This window comes from Pungitius pungitius, chromosome 17 (genome assembly GCF_949316345.1).
Source record: "Pungitius pungitius chromosome 17, fPunPun2.1, whole genome shotgun sequence".
Taxonomy (NCBI): domain Eukaryota; kingdom Metazoa; phylum Chordata; class Actinopteri; order Perciformes; family Gasterosteidae; genus Pungitius; species Pungitius pungitius.
Genome location: NC_084916.1, coordinates 3,772,989 through 3,791,354, shown reverse-complemented (window position 1 = coordinate 3,791,354; position 18,366 = coordinate 3,772,989). Strand labels below are relative to the sequence as shown.

The 18,366-nt window shown below is 45.8% G+C and overlaps 3 protein-coding genes across 7 annotated transcripts; all 3 read left to right on the top strand.

Moving 5' to 3' along the window:
* Window positions 1-70: 70 nt before the first annotated feature.
* tapbp.1 (TAP binding protein (tapasin), tandem duplicate 1) lies at window positions 71-4,077 on the top strand. The gene is made up of 8 exons (XM_037473308.2): window positions 71-206; window positions 933-1,118; window positions 1,567-1,815; window positions 1,920-2,279; window positions 2,449-2,772; window positions 3,280-3,381; window positions 3,548-3,576; window positions 3,737-4,077. Exons 1-8 carry the CDS (start codon window positions 146-148, stop codon window positions 3,746-3,748), a joined length of 1,323 nt encoding a protein of 440 aa, XP_037329205.2. The 5' UTR covers window positions 71-145; the 3' UTR covers window positions 3,749-4,077.
* A 133-nt stretch (window positions 4,078-4,210) lies between these two features.
* Window positions 4,211-13,453, top strand: daxx (death-domain associated protein). Of its 2 annotated transcripts, none has more exons than XM_037473304.2 (11): window positions 4,211-5,004; window positions 5,690-5,953; window positions 6,375-6,809; window positions 7,528-7,659; window positions 7,746-7,862; window positions 8,224-8,455; window positions 9,183-9,352; window positions 9,586-9,727; window positions 9,908-10,469; window positions 11,080-11,215; window positions 11,611-13,453. In XM_037473304.2, the coding sequence occupies exons 1-11, from the start codon at window positions 4,942-4,944 to the stop codon at window positions 11,668-11,670; spliced, it is 2,313 nt and encodes a 770-aa protein (XP_037329201.2). In that variant the 5' UTR covers window positions 4,211-4,941; the 3' UTR covers window positions 11,671-13,453. The 2 variants fall into 2 exon arrangements, with proteins under 2 accessions (XP_037329201.2, XP_037329200.2); XM_037473303.2 differs by having other exon boundaries at window positions 5,687-5,953.
* A 1,035-nt stretch (window positions 13,454-14,488) lies between these two features.
* On the top strand, window positions 14,489-17,457 carry hsd17b8 (hydroxysteroid (17-beta) dehydrogenase 8). Of its 4 annotated transcripts, XM_037474555.2 has the most exons (10): window positions 14,489-14,550; window positions 14,627-14,852; window positions 15,247-15,449; window positions 15,559-15,675; window positions 15,988-16,083; window positions 16,384-16,469; window positions 16,563-16,647; window positions 17,012-17,054; window positions 17,132-17,206; window positions 17,282-17,457. In XM_037474555.2, the coding sequence occupies exons 2-10, from the start codon at window positions 14,807-14,809 to the stop codon at window positions 17,299-17,301; spliced, it is 771 nt and encodes a 256-aa protein (XP_037330452.1). In that variant the 5' UTR covers window positions 14,489-14,550; window positions 14,627-14,806; the 3' UTR covers window positions 17,302-17,457. The 4 variants fall into 4 exon arrangements, with proteins under 4 accessions (XP_037330452.1, XP_037330451.1, XP_062414417.1 ...); XM_037474554.2 differs by lacking the exon at window positions 14,489-14,550 and having other exon boundaries at window positions 14,557-14,852; XM_037474556.2 differs by lacking the exons at window positions 14,489-14,550; window positions 14,627-14,852 and adding an exon at window positions 14,867-15,108.
* Window positions 17,458-18,366: the final 909 nt, after the last annotated feature.

Genomic DNA, 18,366 nt, shown 5'->3' with positions numbered 1-18,366 from the left:
CGCTAGGCGTTGAATGTGTTTTTTTTATTTTGAAATCAGGGTTACCCTAACCCGGAAATACATACTATGTGTTTCTAGCTTGTAGGTGAAAGTAAAACTAAAATGTACCACTTGGTTGGAGTGTAGCAGCATCGTCAGACCAACCATGAGCAACATGTCTCCAATGTACGCGCTGTGTCTGGTAGCAGCGATGTGCTGCGGTGAAGGTGAGTTCACGTTAACAGGCTCTCTGGAGTCTTTTATTCAAATGTGTCTCTGCTGCTGTCCTCACTGCAAACACCGTCATTTACAAGTGGGACTGCTATTGAAAGATAGTTATATGTCATTGTCCATCGGATTCTTCATATGCCGAACTAAGCACGACATACATTCATATAATATAATGAGTTAAGCCATTTCCTGCTCATTGCATATTGTTAACTTTAACATAGATGATGTTAAATAATGGTACAAACAAGGGAATCTGATGTGACGCGTTCAGGGCATCAGCGCCCCCTCGTGGCTGAACATGTTACCGCGCAGCATTGAGAGGGGAGAGAGATAATCAATACTCCGAGATCACTTTAAAGAGTCCACAGCTACATATTCTAAACTGGAGAAAAGATTGTCTTTAAGTTTTTCTTTTTGGTTTTGATTCCTGCAATGCTTTGTCTCTGTATTTTGTATTCCTATAATATTAACAACTGCTACATAGCATTTTTTTACATGTAAAAAATATAGTAAATACATTCAATCAAAGGTTATGACCAGATGCTAAGACCCAGTGCTTGTGCTGTATGGATGAATATTAGGGGATTGTTGAAGTTGCCACTGAATAATCAGTGATAATAATGATAATCAAATACTGTGGACTATAATATCAGACTGTAGTGTAACGTGATGATCTTGCTGTTCCTGATGTCGTTCCTTTCTTGTGAATGTGTGGTCTGCAGCCTGCTGCAGCAGCTGTCCTGTGTTGGAGTGCTGGTTTGTGCAGGAGAAGACGGGTCGAGGTGGAGGTCTCACTGCAGCTACAACCCTGGAGAAATCCCTTCTGCACATCCAAACCGACCCCCACCCTGCAGAGAGCCAGCAGGCTCCATCCGACATCCACCCCGACAGAGTCTTCCTCATCACCGGTCAGTCCGGGTGACGCACAGAGCAGCATGTGTGTAGATGTGGGAGCGAGAGTGTGTGTGTCTGTGTGTAGTTTTCTGTTAACCTTCAAAGTCAATCAGAGAGCGTTTAATAGCTATGCTCCACAAATGTACCAATCATGTGCATTTATGGATCAAATATCTTACCTTTCTTGTTTGATAGCCCATCATTATATGGATATATGAGTTCAATGTTGCTTAATTATACCAATCTTTTCTCAGCCAAGTATCTGTTAAATGTTGAATTATTAGGAAGGGATCAGGAAAGCAAAAGGTATTTATTTGTCACGTTTTTTAAGCAGGCGTAGTATTCATCTCACTCTTGAGATGTTGTGATTTATTTGATGTAGAAATAGTTTGAGCATCTGTAAACCTGCAGTTGACCATAACAGAATAAAGATGTAACTTCGTATGACTCGTGCCTCCTCAGACCCAGCCGGCACTCTCTGCCACCGCTCTCTCAATCCTCCCAGAGGCTCAGTGGAGAAGCCTCAGTGTGAGATCAACCCCTTCCTGCCGCAGCCCTCCACCCTCAAATGGGCATCTCCACTCACAGACTCCGCCTCCAGCCCCATCTACCTGCAGGCCCATTGGTTCTCCACTGCCATTCAGGGCCTCAACGGACAGCTGGCCGTTTCCACCATCACTCGTGCTCCCACGGCAACCAAAGAGCACAAAGGTAAGGATTCACGACCCAGGAGACCGGCCCGAAAGACGACTTCTGTCACGAGGGCCGCGCACAACCCGGCTGAGATGCACACGACTCTTTGTCCGTCTCCTCAGTGATCCTCAGTGTGACCACTACAACCGTCTCCGTGCAGTCCAGACTCGGGGGGCCGGTGCTGCTGGATTGCGGCCTCTGGGCCGACCCCTCGTCGCCTCTCTCCGGGTCGGGTTTCGCCGTAGAGTGGCGCTACCAGTTCAGAGGGGAGGGGCGCTTGGTTCTGGCCTACGACGGCAAAACGGACCGCCTGGCTGACGTCCAGGAGGAGGGGGCCACGCTGGACTACGAGGGCTTGCACCAGAGAGGGAATGCGTCCCTGATCCTGCGGGAGGCTGAAGTGCGTCACTCGGGCTTGTATATTTGTACGGTGTATCTGCCCCACCTCGTGGCTCAGGTGACCATGGAGCTCCAGGTCGTAGGTGAGGGAAAAGGGACGCTGTTGTTGTTTAGTAGCTGCTGTCATACGAGGCTGAAATGAAGAGTTCATAAGCTCCAGAAGAACCGAGAATCCATCGCACCACATTGTTATTAACTTTCTCTTACTGTCTCTCTTTGTCTTTGCTCCCCTCTTCTCCCTCTTGTTCCCAGAACCTCCATCCCTCTCCATCCACCCGTCCCCTCTGCCCCTCGCAGTCCCCGGCCAGTCTTTGACGGTCCAGTGTGAGGCGTCTGGCTTCGCCCCCCTCGGCCTGGAGCTGAGCTGGGAGTTCAAAGGCTCCGATGGGAGGTCCAGGCCTCTGGGGTCGGGCAGCTTGACGGGCCACCGGCAGGCCTGGGACGGAACCTACAGCCAGAGCACCCGGCTGGAGCTCGACTCCACCCAGCTGGACCTGGGCCCAGGAGGGGAGCTCACCTGTGTGGCTGTCCATCTCGGGGGCCCCCGACGGGCCAGCGTGGCCCTCAACATCATTGGTAATGCTGAAGAATGTGCCGAGTCCTTTATGAAGCTCGTTTGGTGGACTTTGTCTAATGAAAGAGGCCCAGTGGGGATTTTTCTGCACATGTTTGTGGAACGAGAAAAGGAACGTGAACGTTAAACTGTCCGCATGTTGTTGTGAAGCTTCTTTATTATGAGATTTTTATTATTTTAAGTTTTTTCCTTGTTGTAAAGGAAGCATTCCAGTTAGGTGATGTCATCTTTTGTTAAACAGTGCTGATAACATCTGACCTTCTTAGTATAAAACGTGGAATAAAAGGAGCTCATATTATCAACAGAGTGAGGAGGTCACAATGCTGGCGTATACAGCTTATGACTCCTGTTTGCCCAGTAAAGACATCCTCCACATCTACTATATATGCGATGGCCTCTGTGGAATATGGAAGTCTTCAAATAAAAGACTTGAATCCAGCTGGTCCACTAAGATGGACGTCCACGTGTAGGAAGTATTTAAGGCTTGAACTCCTCTCTTGTCCTGTCAGGGTTCAGCTCCCCCTCCATCGAGGACTCCATGGCGATGGTGGGTGTGGCGCTGGTGCTCTACGGTCTCATCAAGTTTGTCTCTTGGACCGTCACCAGCTCAGGTAACAAAGAACCCAGACACAAAGCCATGTGTACAAACTAAGAATTGATTGATTGATTTGAAACTACAAACCGGATTGATACTGTCTCACCATTTTCATTTAATTAGATTGATTAATAAGATATTTTAAATCCATTTGTGTGACTCTTCATCTTTTCACTGCACAGGCTCAGATGAGGCTGGTCAACAAGAAAAGGTGATGATGCTTTTTAAACTATGAACTAATCCCAAATGGATGGTTCTGGATGCTTTCACACAGCCCACTGGTCCACTCGTACGTTATTATAACCCTGAAGAGGCTCCTGCTTGTTTTGCACGCCTCAATCAATAATGACTTCTACTCCTTCCACTTACAGAAGGACAAGTGAAGAAGACTGAAGTCCACTGCTGGGAAGTGTCCAACAGAACCAACCGAGCCGCCTGTTTTTGGTTCTAAGGCATCAGTGAGGAAGGGCTTCGGCTCAGTCTAAGAATTAGATTTGGTTTCTTATTGTCCTTGTTTCTTGTTATTTTTTTCACTTTAAAGCGATATAACTGTTATATCGGCCTCCCGCTGTTCTCAGACTGCATCTTGTAACTGACACTTGAAAGGTGCCAGAAACGTACACCCATATTTTAAGAGACTGTGATGTTTTTTCGCTTTTAGGTCTGCAGGGATGAGACCTATTTATCAATAAAGCCCTTTGTGATGAACTTATCCCAAGGTCTGTGAGGTGTAATTTGACCGACATCCAACAGGGGGAAACTTGAGGTATTATTTATGATTGCTTGAGTTCTGGAAAAGGACAACATCCTGTCTTTTTCAGAATAAAATTGACAGGGAACTTTTTTTTGGAGTAATGATTTGGTTAAAAGTACGTTAGCATCTTAAACTGATGAAATAGAGACATACTACGAATCAGTGAAGTAATAAATAAAAAATAACTGTAGAGTTCTGAAGTCACCATACAGTTATGGTTTGTTATTATCAATCGTTAGAACCTAATAATTAAAAACTTATTAAAGAATACAAATCTGTCAAGGTTGGGAGAAACAAATTTTTAAAATTTCATCGTGGCTCCTTTTATTTTCACAACATTTGTTATGTTGTTTTCTATTTAGTTTTAAATTGGAAATGTGTGTTTGAACGTATAATCATCTGTATATAGTTGTACTTCTTGGATCCTGACGTTTGTTTTAACATATCTAAATGTATCGTATTATAATCAACGTGAGCACGTTATCCAATGGCTAATTATGTTACTGATCAAAAAATATCTATGAACCAATCAGAGCCGTTGTTGCTGGAATGACGATCGGTGCACTTTTGACAAGCCTTGCAATTCCGAGTCGACCGCTTAGCGAAGTTGATGAATACTACTTTGGTAGAAAGTGGGATTAAACATGGTTTTAAATAAGATCGTGTATTTATTGTTATAGTGTCGTTGGGATACCTTGTGTGATAAAAAACACTGGCTTTGCTTCCAGCTCGTTATTTTCTTACTTCCCGCACTTAACGCTACTGTCATAATGCTAACTAGCTAGCTAACGCTACGTTAGCCCAAATGAACACTGAATTTTAATGGTGCGTTGTGGTGAAACTTCTTTTTTTTTATCTTCACGTCAAAAGGCTCATAGACAAGAGGTAAGACATGTGTGAGTGCGCCGTAATGTCTGACAGTGCAAACCTTTATTTCTTAATGATCGCTTTTTGTCTGTAGTGAAGCTAACATTATGTGTCAAGCTTTCATCACGTACCGTCACCGTTGACTGGCTGTTAGTCCCACCTCTTAAACCACGTCAACCTAACGTTATTTCATGCGTTAATAAAGCTCTATATTTTCAGAGTTTATTTTACTGTGTGAATATGAAGTACAACCTAACCCAAATGGACCATTACCGGTTCCGAGTAACATTATCCGCGGCCCTGAAGGCTCTTTGTATAAATAAAGCAAATACGTTGACGTCTGTGAGGTCACACTAAGCAACGCCTTTACGTCACAAACGCCAAAGTATTTCCCCCTTATTAGAAATGCACCACGTCTCTACCCGCACCACACCGCCGGCTACAGTCCACCTACAGGTGGTCTCGCGCAGCTTTGTTGACGGACGCGGTGCGTGGGCATGCTGCCCGGCGGCTGGCCCTCCGAGCTGCATGCATGGGGATCAAGTACCAGCTACTACATAGGGACATATTCCTCATTTGGATCCCTGATGGTCTAAATACGTAAAAGCTAGTCGCACTCCCAAGAGAAAGTGACCGTTAAGTAACTTTACTGTGCATCTTAGTCCTGATCAACGTTCTTTCTGTTTTTGTTCTCTAAAAGCAGAAATCACCAACGTTTTGGATGGCGGTAGCACCCGCTTTTATGGCGGATAAGATCATTGTCTTGGATGATGATGATGAAGATGAAGAGGAGAGGCCTCGGCCCACATGGTCTCCCTCAGTCTCGTCCTCTCAACAACATGCCAAAAAGGTCTTTCCTCCCAGAGCCCAGCAGCCTGCCCCTACACACATTACCCAGTCGCCTTTTGCCTCAGCGAAGAAGGACAAGCATGTTCTGCAGGCTGAGAATCAGAGGTTGTTCACCGAGGTGAGCTTAATAACGGAGTGTGCGACCTCAACTTGTCTGTTATATGGAAATGTAACAAAATGAGTTAGCATGACACGCTCTAGACAAATGTAAATGTCATGTCCAAAGTATATTTTCCTTTGGCTGGTAGCTGTGTCTTTCTTTCTTTGACAAAATGGCAACGAATGTACATGCTGGAATGAAAAGCTGCCTTTTTAAGTTGTAGTAAAGCCAATTCCACTGGGCTTAAATCCCTCACTTTTAATAGCATTGATCTCTGAACCCTGTGTTGTTTTAGTTTATATATGCAAGAATCCATCATAACTATAGGGACTAATTATCAATACACAAGAGCTGCATTGATCTCTTTCTCTCTCTCTCTCTTCCTCCTCTGGCACCCTGCCTTCTCGTCGTTGGTACTTGATTTACTCCTCCCTCCTAGTTTGTGGAGCATTGCTCTAGTCTCACCCAGAGCTGCCCCGAAGTCTTGACCTTCCTCCAAACCAAGCATGCCAAGGCCTCCCCGGAGTACCTGACATCCGTGGAGTTCAGAAACACCTTGGGGCGATGTTTGACTCGCACTCAGGCCAACCGGTCCAAAGCCTTTGTCTACATCAATGAACTGTGCACTGCACTCAGGCAGCGTGCTGTGAAGAGGAGGCAGACCCTCTCTAAGGTTGAAGCTGGCCCTTCTACCTCATCAAGTACTCTCCTTTTGGGCAAATCGGAGGTAAACTCTACAGATGGGACTAAAGAGGAGGAAGGGGCGAACCCTGCAGAGGAGGATAAGCAACCTTCCACCTCAAGGCTGCAGGAGGGCGACAATAGGGAGGACCAGGAAGACCAGAAAAGGGCCAAGAGAGCGTCCAGGAAACAGGTTAGTGTTGTAAAACACAGCATATGATGATACATGTGTGTAATTACCTTTTTTAACAATTCAGCTGTTGGGAATAACAGATGTGATTTGTTAGGCACTTTTTTCAGTGTTTATAAAGTGCTTTTCATAAAAGACAGGCAAAGATCCCACTGGAGAGCATTTGGTATTATAAATGAGCATTAAGAAAGTCCAAACAACCCCTGTATGAGTCAGTGAAATTGAGTTAGTGAATAAAGTGCTTATCATATAGATCATTTGATTTCACCTCTCCTTAATCCTATCACTTCAATGGTCAATTCATTTTATTTCGTATAGCCCAAAATCACAAATTAGCCTCAGAGGGCTTTACAGTCTGTACACATGCAACATCCTCTGTCCCGAAACCCTCACATCGGCACAGGAAAAACCCTTCAATGGGGAAAAAACGTTAGGGAGAACGTCAGAGGAGGGATCCCTCTCCCGGGATGGACAGACTGCAATGGATGTCATGTGTACAGAATCAACAATGTAAAAGATGTGCAATACATTCAATTCATGTAACAGACTCACTGCTAGTCTTGTGAGTACCAAGTTATTTTTACTTGGTAACCTAAAAACCATTAAACAATCGCACCATATTCTTGTATATCCTTTCATTGCATCTTGAGACAGTAAACACACACCAGGATGAGCCATCTAGTCGGTGTAGACAAACTGACCTTTTCTCATGTTCTCTCAGATAGCGTACCTGGAGAACCTGCTGAAGGTGTACAACGACGAGATCTACCGCCTGCAGCATGCCGAGCTGAATTTAGATGACTTGGGAGCGGAGGACTCTTTATACATCCAAGAACACAAGCTCAAACGCAAGGTCAGCCTGCAGTTGGACCAGGCTCACGGCTCCACTGATTATAGACACAGACAAGTCACACCTCTTCTGTCCTCCTTTCGCTCCAGATGATAAAGATTTATGAAAAGCTGTGCGAGCTAAAGAACTGCAGCACCCTAACGGGCCGAGTCATTGAGCAGAGGATCCGCTACAATAGCACTCGTTACCCTGAGATCAACAAGAAGGTGAGCCAGTGGTTGCTTTAGTCATTTTAGATCACCAGAACACTTGGGGAGGCAAATTTATCAGGAGTCAACACCTGTTATTTCTATGTATCAGATGCAGGTTTAATCAGCTTTTGGGGTGTGTATATGTATATATATATGTTCAAAAACCCTATGAACAGAACAAAAGCTTTTCACCATTTTTCATGGCCCATGTTTGTGTACATAAATACATACATGTATGTGTATGCGTCAGGTAACACTCTGAATGAACAGAGGCGGAGCAGGATCAGTTTGGCGCTTTCATTTATGTCCCGGTATTATGTGGGTGTACATGATGACCGACTGATGACCCTTTCCTTACGCTCCTTCCTCCTGACAGATCGAGCGTTTCATCAACAGCCCGGAGGCGCAGCAGAACCCTCCGGATTACCAAGACATCCTGCAGCAGGTGCTGCGCGCTAACGAGCGCCACAAACTGTGCCTGAGTCGAAAGCAGCTGAACCAGATCGCCCAGGAGGCCTTCAGAGAGACCGGGAGCTGCCTGCAAGAGAGACGCCACCTGGACCTGGTGTACAACTTCGGCTCGCGCCTCACTGACGCCTACAAGCCTGGTGAGGCTGTCTGCTGGTTGCTGTGGCAGAATGGACTTAGAATGCATTGACCACAAGAAGCCTTTATTTTGTGGTTTGAATAATCCTTTCATGGCAATCACGCTTCAGCCAGCTTCCCGTGCAGTACATACGAGTATGGATAGAAATGTTCACAGGCTTATTTTGGTCTGTTAGTAAATATGAGATGAAAAGAAAGTGCTCGGTTTTGAGTGTGTAGAGCATGACATACTGCCTTAATGGGCTATGGTGTAGCTTTTCAGCATTGAATCCAATATCCACATGAATGTTTTGCTAGCTGGGGATCAGCCCTTCGTATCTATGTAGCGAGCTGGTGCAGTTCATCTTTCTACAGAAGCTCAGAAAGGGCAAAACAAACACTGACTATAGAGAGAAAGCCTTTTTATTCCCGAGTTAGCAGTGGGCCCCGGGGCACTGTCCTCTGTTATCACGGTTTCACACTTGTCGGTTCGTATGACCGCCTGCAAATGGAGGCCTGAGTGGAGGAGTATGCATCTGATTACAGTCTGCAGCCATACCGCTAGATGCCACCAAATCCTTCCCCTGTCTTAAAGAACTCTCATGTCTTTACATTTGACTTGGTAGAAGCTCCGCACAGAGGCCAAAGGTGCACAGACCCAGTTCTGTCTCTCGCTGGCCATCTCATATCTTCATTTATTGTCCCTGCCTTCACCTCATCTGTTGTTCCTCTCTCCACCCCCCTCTTAAGCCACTGACCCGGCTCTGGCAGACCCCTCACTGCTGCGGAAGCTTCGGTCTAACAGAGAAGTGGCTCTGTCCCGTCTGGAGGGGGTCATCACCAGCTTCGCCATCCAACAGGAGGACACAGAGGAGCAAGACCGGGCCAGACGGCTGGAGAAAGACCGCAAGGACAAAGAGGTATGAGAGCATCAATGGGAGGAGGAAAGTCATCATCAAATGGGTGTTTAGCTTTATTTTTCCCTATGGTCTTTAAACGGTATTCTATACAATAATACATGAATTCATAGTAAAGTAAAACTCAACATTTTTTAAAATTGATCTGAATTTAGCACAGTTTTTCTTTTATTCCACTTTCCTTCATTATACTCTTGCTCTTTTCTCCGGTTTGACATCACAAATCTTATTTTCAGGCTCCCAAATCTGAAAACGGAGAAGAAAATAAAGAGGTGAATGGAGTGGAGGAGGAAGAGGAGGATGACGATGAAGATGATGAATCATCAGACCCCGACATTGAGGAAGAGATCCAGGCCAGCACCCAGCAGGATGGACCAGGTAAGAGGGGATATATTCTCTGAAAAGTTTCAATGGAAAATCCAGTTTCCTGCCGCTTTTAAACAACGTTACAACGTATCTCTAAGACATATCTTGGTTTTGTAGCTTTTGGAGTACGTTTCTGTGTGATTTTTGGGAGAGATTGAAAATATTTGATTGCATTGGTTTCCGCCTCTATAGACGGGGACGAGAACGACGACAATGATGGCAACGAGGCGGAATGTGATGGTACCGACAGGGAGGGCCAGACGGATCAGCTGGCACCAAGTGTTTCTCCTGGGGAGGAAGAAAGCAAGAAAGATGAGGACGAGGCGCCAGCCACTGGACTCAGCCCTCTTTCTGATGAGAGCAAGTCCCAAATCTCTCCGCTGTCCGACATCCCCTCCCCAAAACAAAGCCCCAGCCAATCGGAGCCAATGCAGACTGATGACCAGACGCCCTTGTCCAATGGCAACCATGCCGTGTTAGAAGAGCCTGTGGATTCCTCCAATCACGTTTCAGTCGTGCTGGTGAGCACAAGCAAAGGAACCGAAGACCCTGGGGACGTTTCTCTGGCAAAGGCCAACAGGGGGGGGTCTTTGGCCCTGTCGCCGGTGGTGGTCGTGGAAAGTTGTGACACGCAGACTACGAATGGCACGTCGCCGCCGCTCAGCCTCAGAGCCACAAGAAGCCAGAAGAGGAAGAGGGAGGACATGACGCCCGAGAACTCAAGGAATAATAAGCACATTCTCATCCATGACAGGTACGGCATTTCATGGACGGATTACGTATAATGTAGTGCAGATCAATTTGGGTTTTGTTTGTGTTTGAGTATTGTTTCGGACAAAATGAGAAACCAGGAAAGAGAAGCTCAAAGGAATGTTTATATGAGGTTGTCATCCGTAAACGGCAGGTGGTATGTCCCCAGTTAGAAGAAGGACCATCACAGGACCATCAAGGCAACTGTTGTTTTTGCTCGCCTCATTCTAATGATGAAAACAGGGATTCATGTAGCAGGACACAGGAGCTTCTGGTCTGCTGCTGTTTGTTTGTGTGACTTTGGTGTTTTACAGTGTTAAATAATGACACTAACAAACATGCAGCAACACACCAGCAAGTCTCTTATTTTCGATGTGAAAGGAGCGGTTTTGTCCAAGGAGTCTGGTCCAGGACTCAACCTGGTCTTGTATTAAGACTGATCCCCCCCAATGAACATCTACTAGCCAGACAGCTGCTGCCAATCACTCAATAATTCAACAAAGCAACACATCCACTTGTTGAGATTTAGACATGCTCTCCCGCATGATGACTGACAGTAGTTTGCATTCTGCTGAATGTCTTTTACATCTTGTGTTCATAATTCTTGCATCCAGTGAGGTAGACATCCCGCTGGATACGGACGTTTTCAGCAGCAAATCTCCAGAGCAGGCGAAGTCAACCCGAGCGGACACTCCAACCAATGAAATGGTCAGCAGCTCTCAGTCGACTCCGCCCCCCAAGAAAAACAAGGTATGTGTGAACTTATTCTTATCACGGAAACTACATCAGGTAATTAATTGTGATTACTGATTTTTCACCCAAAACAACAAAACTGAAGAGATGAACAATTGGAGTCAGTTCAGTTTACTTCAGTTTTTCCTTCTTCAAGCAGATGTTGTCCTCTAGTTCATGGTGTGAATCACTCAGGATGCTTCCAAAAATATAAAGTTATGAAGAGAAAGAAAGCTCCAGCCAATGTCACCCTCATATTGGGAATGAAAAGAAATTATGTTTTTTTTAGAAATAACATTTTCAGAAATATTTAAACAGATTATTTATTTTGTCTGATTTTCAAATGTTTAATTCTCTAAATCTACACTGATAAACGATGTCCCACTGTACTCACTGAGTGTGTTTGTTTCCAGGTTAACGTGGCCACACAGTGTGACCCCGATGAGGTCATCGTCCTGTCAGACTCAGAGTGACCCCCCCTTTGACTCCTTCCTATTCTGCACAAGTGGTCTCCATCCCACCTGTATTCTGGAATCCTGAGAGGATGTTTTTAAGGACGGTTCTTGTTTCCTGGCTTGTTGCAAGACGAAGAAGCTATATTTCTTCCGCCAAAAAAATGTGAAACCTCTGCCAGAATGATCCAAACATACAATATCGAACTTACGAATGGACAAGTGCAGGTTGTACCTGTGGAAGAAGAGAAACCTACGCATCTAGTACCTCATGTTGCTTGATTAAATAGAACCAAACAGAAGTCAAGGGAAGTGTTTTTGTAAAAGACAAATAATTGTGGCCATTTTCAACCTGATTTAGTTTTTGTAAAATCAAGCCGTCGGCGTCGTCTTCTGCTCCCGAGAACAGAGCGGAGACGCTGGCCGACGTCCACCAAGGAGACCTCTGCTGTTTTGGGAGCAGGGAAGATGACCTCATCGTATCTATCGGGTGATGCGAGCAGCCCGACTTGTGCCGCTCGGGACAACGCTAGTAACGTGTCAGCCAATGGCAGCACTGAAATGAGGAGAACCCTGGTTCCAGGGGGTTTAGGTAAGAAACCAGTGGCTGAAAACAGCTGTGCAGCAGGACGCTCACTGCCAGTTTTTCATTTTTATAGATTTAGTTTTTTCCTGAAGGCGAGAGGGGGGGTAGTGTTCCATCACCCCAATGAACATGGACTCTGCAGTGTTCGTCAGTCCCACATACAAAATGGGTTTTGGTTTGTTGAGTGATGTTTGCATAATAGATAAAGTATTCAGGGGTTCTGGGGAATGCATGATGATAAGAAGAAGGAGAAGAAGTGGACTGGCACATGGTCGGTTGGGGTCTTTGTGTGTTGACATGGAGCTTTACCCTTTATGTATCTATAGCACCAATGCTTCTTTGTGATTGTGACACATCTCAAAGCAAAAGGGGGGAGTTCAGATCGAAAAATGTCCTCCGATGCATCTTCATCAGAGTTGAGTTTCACTTGTGCCTCTGTCCGACCCATCTGATGGCTACATTTATTCACTTGGCCCCCGGATTTAAAACCCAACTCAAAGCTTAGAAGTTAAGTTAAATTACAGATGTGGTTGTTTAAAAAAAAACAACTGCATTTCCTAGTAAAGGATCCTAAGCTCCTGAGTATCGAGCACAGGAACATTTTATTGGTTCACTTTCATACCAATAATCATTTGTGGGCAGAGCTTTTACATTTGCGTTCCCTCTTGGGCATCACATCTATGCCCATTACATTTAAAACGTCTACATCCCTATTGTATTTATAGAAGTATTCTTTTCAGTTAAAAGAGACAACCTCAAAGATCTCCCTTTTGTTTGCGGCTGTGTTCCAGCAGAGATGCACTTCTTCTGCTGAGAGTGAAGGGCTTCCATCATTGGGCCTTGAGCTCATCCCCACGGTGTCATCTCACCACTCGCAACATTTCCTAAAGATCTTGGTGATTGTTGATAGATTTATTTTAGAGACCGGTATTTATTTGGTTGTTGGCTGGCTGTATCTCGGGGTCTTCTAGTGGGGGGGGGGATACTTTTTTATCCTGACAACAATCAAAAGTTTTCTGCTCCTTTTTGTATTTCCCTAAGGTGAAATAAAGAATTCGGGTAAATGGTCTTTTCGGACTTAATAGAATGTAGACCTGTATTGTAGTTGTCATAGCTCTCTTCTATCAGGCTTCATTTATGCAGTGGTGTCATCCAAAATAAACTGTGATTCTTTCTTTTTCATTTTTGATAAATAAATGATGCTTTTTTATAAATATACACACACAGCCTCTTGTCGTTTTTTTTGTTTTCTGTGTTAGGGCTAAGACTTGTTTTTGAATATAAATTTATTCAATATATTTTTACAGTAAAAACTTTACTGCATATGATTATTAATTCATATTTTGTAGTTAACATGGACCCAGCAGGTTGAAACAATTTTTAATTACATGAAGATCTGCAATTGATTGCGATTAATTGCGCTGTAATTTGCAACTTAACAGATAACTAAAATGCTACTTTCAGTCCGGGGGGCAGACTCGGTCAGTTCATTTAAGATAAAGCTTAAAACGTTCCTCTTTGATATTGCTTATAGTTAGGGCTGGCTCAGGTTAGCCTGGACCAGCCCTTAGTTAAGCTGCTCTAGGCTTAGACTGCCGGGGGACTTCTTAGGACACACCGAGCCCCTCTCTCACTCTCACTCTCTCCTCCCACAATCATCCATGCTTTATTAATGTACATCACTAATTAAGCTTCTTTCCGGGAGTTTTTTGTGCTTTCTCGCCTAGCAGGTCTCCGTGGATCATAGTTTCGTGCGGACCCCGGTTCTGACTCCTGGCTCATGGCTCTGCTGACACCTGCTGCTGCCATCACCATTACTTTAAATATGATTCATATTACTGTCATCAAAAACCAACATCTTTCTGCTCTCCCTCCCCACAGAAGCCTCTGTGGATGGTGGTTCTATCTGATGGAGGTTGTCCCTGCAGTGGTCCTGCCGTACACCTCTTCTGCTACTTGCAATTACTTGTATCATTTCAGTTAGAGAAATTGAATGTATTGTACATCTTTTACATTGTTGATTCTGTACACATGACATCCATTGCAGTCTGTCCATCCCGGGAGAGGGATCCCTCCTCTGACGTTCTCCCTAATGTTTCTTCCCTTTTTTCCCCATTGAAGGGTTTTTTTCATATTTTGGGGAGTTTTTCCTGTGCCGATGTGAGGGTTTCGGGACAGAGGATGTTGCATGTGTACAGACTGTAAAGCCCTCTGAGGCAAATTTGTAATTTGCGATTTTGGGCTATACAAAATAAAATGAATTGAATTAATGCGCATGCTCCAGGGGGCCCTGGACGCGGATGGGGAACATCCGGGTAAGTTGATACCAGGAAGTCAAATTGTTTTGCTTAATGCGCTAATGAGTAACTTTCTTCTGTATCAATGGGGCAGCTTCTCGGACACTGTGTCCACTTCTCTTCTTACATCCGTCACCTGGTCCTGACCGAGGCGTCTCTCCGCTGCGGACGGGCTGCCAGGCCGCTCTTCTCCGCAGCTTTGAGCTGTCCGGTCCCGGTCCTGTCGCCGCTGTGGTGTTGACTCTCCCGCCCCTCACTTAACCACACAGCTGTCATGGCGGCCTCCACTAGGCTCATGTCAAGGTTGGCCCTGGTCACTGGTAGGTTTCCGTGTGGCCACGCGTCTCTCTGCGGGATCCATGGAGCGGGGCTTTTACGCGTTATCCTCAATTCTCGGGAGACCTTGTAGAAGTATTCCTACTGACTCTGGATCAGCTGGGGGCTTTGGGGTTAGTTTAAGCTCTTAACCACGGATGCCAAAAGTAGTACCGAAATCAGGACTTTAAATGGATAAAACCACTGATTTCCTCTTCTGCCTCTGACGCGTCGGAATATTACCAATTTCACCTGCAATAGGTTAATATAGCTTTTTTTGGATTGGACCTGGGGTTCGTCAATAACATGGTGGAAAATATATTAGTGTCCCAGGATTCCAATCTTCCTATAGAGATTCCCTTTGTGACTCTGCTTACCGTTTCACAATCGTTAATACAGGAGGAGGCAGTGGGATTGGACGGGCGGTGTGTCAGCGCCTGGCCTCAGAAGGCGCCTCCGTGGTGGTCGCCGACATCAGCCACGAGTCGGCCATGGAGACCGTCGGGAGGCTGCCCGGGGACCTCAGAGGACAGGGTCACATGGCGGCGGCGGTGGACGTGTCGTCAAAGGAGAGCGTGAAGAAGCTGCTCACGAGCGTGCAGGCGGGTGGTGCGGACGGAGCATCGGAGTGACTCCAACCATCGTTTCGGCTCGTGAACTCCTTCTTCGTCCCTCTCCGCTGACGGTGAATGTCGTCCTCTCCCTCTGCAGACGCGGTTCTTTCAGCCTCCCTCGGTGTGCGTGAACGCGGCGGGCATCACCCAGGACGACTTCCTGCTCAACATGGAGGAGGAGCACTTCGACAAAGTGCTCCTGGTCAACCTGAAGGTAGGCAGCCACGACAGCCATCAGCTCCCTTCAGCTCAACCCTGGGCGTCAGCCTGGGATGGATCACCATGGTAACCCGTGCTGAGGGTTAATCAGCGCCATGGGAACGTGCAGGCGTCGTTCTTTCAGCATCTTCAACAGGAACTTTAGTAATAAATGAAATAACTGCAGCAGGAACAACAATCCATCTGATTCGATTTGGAAATAACATGTAGTCCTATAATTATATTAATGAGTCTCCCTCTTTCTGTGTTTTGGATGAAGAGCAGTGATGTGATTCAACCAGTCGTCTCTCTCCTCCTGCGTCTCCAGGGTTCGTTCCTGGTCCTTCAGGCTGTGGCTCAGGCTCTGGTGGCCTGTGGAGCACCCAAAGGATCCATCGTCACCGTGGGCAGCATCGTGGGAAAGGTCTCTGTTTGAAACTTTAAAGTCTGTCTCCACAAAGGCAGAACTACAAGTGTGACGAGGTCAGCAGGGTCTTCATCCTGGACTCCAGTTGACTGAGAGCTTCTCTTCAGTGGAGTCCAATGGGACCAAATGAAGTGGTTAAACCCAACAGGAGATGCAGTGAATAGTTGTAGTAGTTTTTCATGACAGGAATGTTTCCTTTACTTTTCCTAATTGTTTGTTGTAAACCCTGTAGATGCTGAAGTAGGTCTGGAAGCCCTGGTCTGCTGCGTGCTTTGAGCTGTCTCCTCCTGTGTCCAGGTGGGGAACATCGGACAGGCTAATTACTCGGCCTCTAAAGCCGGCGTGGAGGGATTGACCAGGACGGCTGCCAAAGAGCTCAGCAGGTGAGAGGAGTCCGATGCAGCCGCTGGTCACGGTTACAGGACGAAGAGGAGAAGAATCCTCGATCATCTGCTCGTCCCCGTCTTCTCCTGCAGGTTCGGGATTCGGTGCAATTGTGTGCTGCCAGGTTTCATATCGACTCCGATGACGGATAAAGTTCCAGAGAGGGTTATTAGCAAGGTACAAAACACACACACACACACACACACACACGTTCCACTCACACTTCTAGCCTTTCAAGTGAGGCCATTTAAAGCTCACGATGTTCCAAACACAGATTTATTATTAAAGCCACGAAGGCAACATGGCAACGCTCTTCTTACAGCCTATAATACAGTAAATAAATGTGTGTGTAGAGACCAGTTGTTGTTGTATTGAATGAATCGTTGACAACATTGTCGTCTTTAGTGGTGGTCTTCAGACCACAATGAACCAAAGTGGCACCTTCTGCCTGAGTCAATGTGAGCAGGTGACCGTGCTGGAGCTGATCATGTGACATAAACCCTGACTGCGTCCTCCTCACACGTGCACTGTGTTCTGTCAGATGGAGCTCTTGGTGCCTCTGGGGAGAATGGGGGAGCCTGCAGGTCAGTGAGCGCGAGGGTATGACCTTCTGAAACACCTTTAGCACGTGTTGATTTAGAGCCTCCTCTTTGTCCTCCAGAGGTGGCAGATGTTTGTGCCTTTCTGGCCTCGGATGACTCTGGATACATCACAGGAGCCAGCGTGGAAGTGACTGGTACAGTGACTCCCTTCTCTCACAGACTATCAGGCACTTTGATTCACAGCTCATTCTGTGTGTTTTCTGTGCCAGGAGGACTTTTTATGGGATGAGTGGTCGATCCGTCACGCTGATGAAGACCTTTTGAGGTCCACTGCTGAAATGATTGTGCTTCTTTGGCTCTTTGTGATCACAGTTGATTGAAATGTGGTTCGCCAATAAGAACTAGTCTCCAGCCACCTTTGTGCCAATAAACACCTGTTCATATATATTCTCTCTACAGAATGGAATACTTTATCTTGTCAGCTCAGTATAAAATATATTTGTCTTCTTTCTGTAGAGCCCTTTGTTTCACACACACACACGTCCTCTACACATCATCTATCGCCTGAGAGCCTTTAATGGATCATGTCATGTTGAGAAACCTTGAGGCTGGGACCAAAACACGAGTGTTGAGTTATAATAAAGTGGTTTTAATGAGCTTTCACAATACGGCGACTACTGTCAATGCTTCCACTCAATAACCACGGACAAAGAAATCCACCAGGTCGTATACATTTTCCATCATGGGGGGCGTAGTCGGCTCTTATTGGTTAAAACATAGTCTGATTTAGGAGTTTATCCTGGTTCTGGGTTGGTTAGAAGTCATTGTCTCGTCCTCTTCTCTCTCTCTCTTATCTCGTGGCCTTTATTTAGATTTACGTGGGGGGGACGTCATCCTCAAACTCTCTACATTCCTTGAAAGCACACAAATCACTCTGGTCCTCCCCTTTGAAAGCAAACAAACTATTACGACGTTGGACTTAACCAAAATAAACTGCTTTTTTAAGCTTGAACTGAGATTAAAGACCCATTCAACACCTTGCACCAAATGATTTATTATTCATTACTTTGATACAGGGCAGAGGTAAAGATGGATGGACTGTAGTTCATTACATTATTAGTACCGCTCGGGATCCACATCAAAGTGTCTCATCGCCATTTTACGTCAATCACAACACGTTTGTGGAATGTACAAAAATAATTCTACCAGCCCCGTCGTGTTTTCAGCAGCAGCAGTGAGCGCTCCGCCCGTCTCCAACGTGGACGTCGATGCTGAGACTGGTGTGACACACTGACCACACTGACGTCCTAGGGGCCCCTAAAGAGTCACTCTCTTTGGTTCGGCCTTTGTAGAC